This window comes from Olea europaea, unplaced genomic scaffold (assembly GCF_002742605.1).
Source record: "Olea europaea var. sylvestris unplaced genomic scaffold, O_europaea_v1 scaffold1344, whole genome shotgun sequence".
Taxonomy (NCBI): domain Eukaryota; kingdom Viridiplantae; phylum Streptophyta; class Magnoliopsida; order Lamiales; family Oleaceae; genus Olea; species Olea europaea.
The window spans coordinates 166,034-173,471 of record NW_019230931.1 but is presented as its reverse complement, the minus strand read 5'-3'; the positions used below and the strand labels follow the sequence as shown (position 1 = coordinate 173,471).

Below are 7,438 nucleotides of genomic sequence, written 5' to 3'. Positions count from 1 at the left end.
TTTTTTTTTTTTTATCGTCCTTAACAATGTGATTGATATTTATACTTCACTTTCTATCAATCAATTCTCTTTTGTTAAAACTTGCTTAAATAACTCTTATAAAAAGAAAATTTTAAAATGCACTTTTGGTTTTTCCGTTTAAAGTACTCACAAGAAAAAAAGTTTGAAAATACATCTTAACTTTAAGATCGGGAACGACCATTATAATCATATCATGTTTAAATATAAATTGTGCATTTGAAACTTTTTCTAGCAAATTAATGATTGACCAATTGGACAATATTACCATCTTGGCTGAGTTTCGAGTTAGGTGTTAGACTAGCATGATTTCATTAATCTTGAATTAAACTCCTTGTATAGGGTTGAAGACAGGAAGTAAGAAAATAGGCTAATTTGGATTTTTTGATTGGATGTGTTTTTTAAAAAATTTCAAACTGTCCAATTATTTGTCGACACGTGATGTCCTTATTTTCTACCCTGCATTTGTTACATCTTTCATTAATCTTTTAGATAAATATTTCGTTACCTAGACAAAGAAAGGAACAATTTTCATACATGGAAAAAAATCTAAAAGACTATTGGTCAAATCTCATTTAATATTATATGTTCTTCAAACGAAACATCAATAAATGCGAATCAATAAATTAGTTTGTCTCAATTGAATGTGATGGTGACATTAATACGCACGCAAGAACTACAAAGGTTAGAGAGCTGCTCAAAACTCAAAAAAACGCCTCCTTTCTGTCAAAAAGAAAAAAAAAAAAAAAAACTATTCTTCAATGGAGTTCTGAATTTCGTTCTAATTTATGTAATAATATCGGTATATTTACCAGAAGGATGCATGTAGAAATTGTTATTTCTGCATATTTATATAAATTGGGTTGAAGTTTCAAGGATTCTTGGAAGAAACTTGCATTCTTCATTTTTCCTTGAACTAGCCACTCACTTCAGTATTCCTTCAAATAGAAAAGGTACACAGATCTTTTCTCTCTTCTTTTTTTTAGAAAATGGTGAACTAGTTGTTGCAATGAAGGAATTCACAGGGGTTCCCTGTTGTTGATTTTTTTTTTGGTATTTTTTCTTGATTTTTCTTCAACTATTATTCTGCTTCTGTAATTTGTTGTTTGGGTGTTGAGAAGTACGGTGAAACTGAATGGGAAATTGGAAAGGATTTACAGTTTGAGTGTTACGTTTTCATGAATCGATTTGATGATTGTTTTAATTTTTAATTTCTTGATATTTCTTTCTTTCTTTGTTGTTCATCAGGAATTAAAGAAAGACAAATTCGTTTTCTAGTTTTCGCAATTCAAAGTTGATTTCTGTGTTTTTGTCCTAATTATTAAGTACACGGCTGGATTAATTTAAAATACATGCGTACCATTATTTGTTTTGGTTATAATGTGTCATTGCAGTCTGAATTCTTGACTTGAATAGGGTCATAGTTTCGTTTATAATGAAAAGCTTCCTTTTATTGTCTATTAAATAGCAACTAGAATTCTTAGAAGAGTTATGCCATTTTAGCACAATTCTGGTAAAATCAAATGGTAATATAGCATAACTTTTCCTAGAAATATTATCACAAGTTCTTGCGTGCCTGTAATTTGTAGATTTTGGTTTCTGAATTTCAAGTGCGAAACCATGCGACAAATTTTTGTGCAAAAGACTTCCTGAAACTGTTCAAATTCTTTTATTGGAATCTTGAAATGCATGATTACTTATACATGTACTCGTATATCCACATGTTGTCTTTTTCTAAATTTGTATGTTCTCATAATTTCTGTTCGTTTTGAATCTACTTTCTAGTTTTACAGTGTGCAAATGAGGCCTGTTATGATAATATTCTGATGTTTTGGAAAAAAATAAGCGAAAATATAAATAAGTTTGATTAGGCTTTGAAAATCTGATGTTCAGCTGCTAGTTAATATCAGTCATGTCGAGGCAAGCTCATCTTCCTCCTCGCTGTCCTGATCAAAAGAAAAGTGTAACTCACCCAACTTATGGTTCGGCTTCCCCGACTTCAAGCAATATTGAACTGCATCCTGGAGGCCCGAAACATCATAAATCCACCTCACAAAGCTCTACCTTAGAGGAGCAGCCAGCATGGCTAAGTGATTTGTTGAGTGATTCGGACTCAGATTCTAGTGGGATTTTACACCGACGATCTGCTAGTGATTCCTTTACCCTTTTGGATTGTCTTGTCCCATTACCAGGTCTAGAACAACTAGATGGATTGAAGACTCTGGATTCTTGTGAACCAGATAATGAATTTGAATCTGGCTGTGCATATGGTCCCAATTCCCCTCGCAGAAAAGGCGAAGTAGCATTTCCTGAGAATGCAATCGTTTCAGCATTATCTGAATATGTCTTACAATGTCCTCTGCAGCATCTGGATGCCAGTATGTGTGTTTCTAGAACTGCACAGCCAGATTCAATAGGTGATGCCTTTGGTCCAGGTAGTGGGACTAATGCAGAGGTGAAACTGATGAAACGGTCAGACTTTATACTCTGAACTTTTACTTTGGCAAGTGGAATTTCTTTTCACTAATTGCTTGTTACTGTATCAGGATTATGTCAGTATATAACTTTTTAAATGATGGCTAATAGGTAGAGGAATACTTCTATATCAGTTCCTGATTGGATAATATTATTGTTTAAGTATATCTGCTGAATTTATACTTCATCTTCACAATAGAAATCCTGACATGTGATGATGGGTTCATTTATTTATTCTTAATCACATGTTAGTCCTCTTAAGATGCCATTTCACCTTTACTACTAGCATGGCCACTTGGTCATTCTTCATAACACTTTCTGTTGCCTGAATGCTGAACTGATAATTATTTTATTTACAAAGATTTGAAATAAACAAGGGTGAGACCAATCTGGCTTTATACTCGTTGAAGATAAAATCCAAATAAAGAAATCGATATGTTTTCACTTTACGATGAAGTAGTTGCGTATTGTACCCTAACACAAAATTGAAACGTGTTTAAGTTATATCTCCTCCCCCCCCCCCCCCCCCCCCCTTTTTTTTTCTCCATCTTCAATTGGATTCTCAGGCATCTTCTATCCTGCAAAGTTTTCCCTATGATGAATTATGGCTTGCATGCAGACATCCTGGGCAGCGATCTAGAGTTCGCAAACTTCAGTATATTGCTGAACTAGAAAGAACTGTTGACATTCTTCAGGTACCTTTTTCATAAGATACAAATTCAAGTCATGTTTAATTAGTGATTATATTTTGGAGTCCACATGTTAGTATCATTGTACCAGAATGCAAGAATTAACTTGTAAAAGTGCAAAGTAAAATGCAGATGAAAAATCACATATCCTGATTGAAACTAGGAAAATAGAAGGCGTGTAAATAGTTAATGGTTTGCCTTATTTACAATTATCCCTTCTCATAATTGCGACTCATTAGCGGTTCGTTAATTATTTATTTATCCAGCTCCTGATATTTTCAATTGCTTTCAACAAATGTAAACATGTAGAATTTGGAGTCAGATTTGGCTTTCAGAGTCGCTTCTCTCTATCAGCAACAGCTTGCTTTATCAATGGAGAACAGAACGCTAAAGCAACAGGTGGTGAGACTGCAAAAGGAGAGTTTCAATGCGGAAGGTAAGTTGCTCATCTTTCTGCTGATTGTTCTCTCTTTGCTTGTTACTATGCTAGTCAGCATATGACACATTTTGCTACACTGGTCCTGTTGTCTTCCACTCAAGCTTCTTAAATAAAGTGTTCTGGAAACGATTGCTCAAAATTCCAACTTTCAATCAATTAAGATGTAATTTTGGAAAAAAACCCTGGATAATTTGCAATATAGCCCTTGTTTGAGCCACATTATTTTTATAGAAATGCATTTTTGAATAGTGTATTGATGAAAAATATGTGTTTAAAAAATAAGGAAAAATTTTGGATTTATGTGTAATATTATTTTATTGAAGAATGTATGGTTGAAATGATATCAAATTATTATTTAAGAATGTATTTTTTTTCAAATAATATGGATCAAATACGGCCATAATTATTATTAAATTTCACTGTAGCAATATAGTTTCTGATAGCTTAATTAAACAAATTACTTGATATTCTCTTACTTGGAAAATGGAGAAGTCTGTTTTTATACTTGAAGCAAGTTTTGTGTCAAATGCTCTTGCATTATAGATTGCCTACACCAAATTACCCTTCCCCATAAATAATATGGGAATTAGTTATTTTTGGTAATCTATTTAAATAAATCCCGAGTCTTACATAATCTTGACATGTTCCCACTTAGTCTTCTGGTGGTCGTTGGTTAGCTAAAGTGTACTTAGCAGTTAGCATACAATTTTTGAAAAATATCTAGAATGCAAAAAATTATGTTACATTTGGTAATGGGAGGCAAAAACGTGAAATTCGAGCCGTGAACTTTCTAAAGCTTTTGGGTGTCAACTGAAACTTACAGGAAACAATGCACTCTTGTAGCATTCATTAAATTTCTTACAATTCCTTTAAAAAGTTCTGCTGTATCATTACTGTTTCAAGTACTGACATGTTTAGTATATTGGAGTAGAACATATTCGATAGGATTGAAGAAGAAAAAGAAGTCAAATCTTGTTTGCTCCAGAATACTGCTCAATACATTATACCAAACATGCTCTAATAGCACCTCTGATGCATATCTAGTGACAAATGATTGAATAGTCAAGAATGAACAAAGGAAGAACCAAGCTGCTGAGTGGTTGACCAAAAGTTTACTTTGGGTCCTTAATGTGCTGCAAACTGTCACATAGAAAAGAAACATAAAAGAAAACAAAGTAGCAACAAAACTCACTACTTGGTGTTGCTTTAAATGTTTGAGTCACCTTAGTATTTAATTGTATAGTGGAGAATGATTAAATATTTGTTTAAATTTTATATGTTGGATTGAAAAAATACAAAGAAAATCATCGTATTTGTAGGTCTGCAATCAAATTAATATGGAAATAATACTAAAAAAAGTGAAAATCATCTTGAATAATATTTTGAAAATCGTTTACCAAGGTGAATAATATGGACATAGATCCACGTGCAAAAGGTGATTATTATGATCATATATTGGATTTAATTTCACATAATGATAATGAAAATTAAAATTCAGGAACTTGCAAAATTTAACATTTTTCAGTAAATTTTATGATTTATTTGTTCGTTGATTTTATTATTTATAAATGTTGCTACTTGCTTAATTAATTGCATTTTTATTCCACATTTGACATTTTAAAGCTTTCATTTTATATTGTTTTCCCCCTAATATTTAGATTCATGCTCCCCACCTTATATTTACCAGTTGCTCAAATTGCCGACTGTATGTTGCATTACTGCATAGTTAGTTAGAGCTTTGTCTGCCACCATGTCACTATTTTTTCATTTATTTGCTTATTTTTATTGGCAATGTTTATATTTAATTACTTGTTTGGGATAGCTTAAAAGTTGTTAAAAGGATGAGGTCAAAGTCAATAATTAGATTTTAACCCACATTTCATTAACCTACAACTTTTATCAACTTTTCAATCACATTTCAACAAGTTTTATAAAAATTTGCTAAAACTTTCATCAAAAGTTTTGTCAAACAAATGAAATTTGTTACCTTGCCAGCTTATGGTATATATGAATTTTACTACGTAGATTTTTTTTTTTTTTTTTTTTTTAAATTCCTGCCTCTTAAATAAAAATCATGGGTTTGCCGTTGGTTGTAGCCTGGATAATTTTTGTCATCTTGCCTATGTTATTACTATCCTGTGTCTCTCTGTCAATGTTTGCCCCACAAATACATTGTCCTATCCATTTTTGTCCTGTCTCATTCTTATTCAATAGTTTTCATTTGTGCAGGTGAGTACCATTCCCTGAAGAAAGAGTACGAGAGATTAAAAATGTCCCTAGCTTATTCCTCTACTAGCAAGGTCCTTGGCTGGTCGAACTCTGCTGCTGATTTAGCCTGTTCTGGAGACATTTGGCAAACATTAGACATGCGCAAACTTGATCTGAACTGACGTAGTTAGCTGTAATGGAAGTTCTGAAAGTTCAAGGTGAAGCTGCTCTAGTAATTGCTTTCGACCCTAAACTGCGTATATGTAGATGATCTTTTAATCTCAAGTTAGGAATAATGAAGATAGATGAGAACCGATTTCTACCCAAAGATGGGCTGAATTAGCTAGTGCAGAATAGAAGGCTGAAGTAGCATGTGCTTTTTGGTTTGATGGCAATATTAGCCACTCTAGCTACTGGATTCAAACTTGACGTGCACACCCATATTGGCAAAACAAGATACTCTTATCGTTTTTAACCTTTATTTGTCTAGCCAGTAATATTGCTTATAGCTCATTCAGGATAACCAAATTGGATGGATTGCATTGCATTGAATTGTTGGGTTATTTCCTCTTGTGAGGAGGAAAGCCCATGTTTTGGATCTTATATTATAGCCCAAAGTCCATAAGTGTTAGTTTTAATCCTAACGATGAATATAAATACAAGAAGATTGAAGGAAATAGGAGTCCAACCTGTTTTTGAAAAGAGAAAATAGTTTTTTTCTGTGCCCAGATTTCACCAAATCTTTGATCTTGAGACATCCGTGGTCCGATCGAGCTGAAATTTGGGGAGGTTCACAAAACATAGAGCTACAACCTGAATGGTGGAGATTGGATTTTCAGTTCGGAACATTGGTTAATTTGTGTGAGCAGTGACCAGATTTTTGGGCATATTTTTCCTATTTTCATATTTTTTTGTCAAGATTGTTGTTATCTTGAAGAAAAATTTGTTATAGCCTTAAGTTATGACTGAAGAAGACTTGGTGTACCCATTATTTGATTGATAGTGTATGTTTTGATTAGACTAAGTCCTGTGGTTTTGGTTTTTATTCCTTACATCGGGGAAGATTTTTCACGTAAAACAATTGCTCGTGTTCTTATGGTTTGATATAATTGATTTTCTATATAATATTTCCAGCATATACGATTGACAAAAAATACGTCTTACTTATTTGCTTTTGAGAGAAGAATTACCCCGTTGTTTGTCTATTTGTTTGCATCTCTCCCCCAACATGAATAGGATAAACACAAGGTAAAATTTTGTTTATTGCAGTGCATGAAGCGTCAAATGTTCCCTCAAGGTTAGTCTATTCGCAATTAATTTTGAGTTGATAAATATGCTTGTTTTTCCTGTGGAAATATCTCATTGACGGCAGTGCGCTTGGAAATGGATATCCTTACAAGTTGCAAAGCTTTGGACTGTGTTAAGGGGAGAACTCGCAACAACTATTCTAGTGTTCGTGACAGATTTTAGGCTCTATTTACTGCAGTTGCAGGAATTCAATTTCATGGCAATTTACCTCCGCTAGAATTCTCATCCTACTCCATTCACAAATTGACTCTTCAAGCAAACCAAGAAAGCCTTAATTTCTTTTTACCATAACCACAATTTT

General features: G+C 33.1%; 1 protein-coding gene across 2 annotated transcripts; it reads left to right on the top strand.

Annotated features, from left to right (window-relative positions):
• The first annotated feature begins 677 nt into the window (after positions 1-677).
• LOC111375164 (basic leucine zipper 34) lies at positions 678-6,853 on the top strand. 2 transcript variants are annotated; one of them, XM_022997958.1, is made up of 5 exons: positions 678-971; positions 1,929-2,490; positions 3,113-3,188; positions 3,492-3,618; positions 5,851-6,853. In XM_022997958.1, the coding sequence occupies exons 2-5, from the start codon at positions 1,931-1,933 to the stop codon at positions 6,009-6,011; spliced, it is 924 nt and encodes a 307-aa protein (XP_022853726.1). In that variant the 5' UTR covers positions 678-971; positions 1,929-1,930; the 3' UTR covers positions 6,012-6,853. The 2 variants fall into 2 exon arrangements, with proteins under 2 accessions (XP_022853726.1, XP_022853725.1); XM_022997957.1 differs by having other exon boundaries at positions 679-971; positions 1,912-2,490.
• The last annotated feature ends 585 nt before the right edge of the window (positions 6,854-7,438 follow it).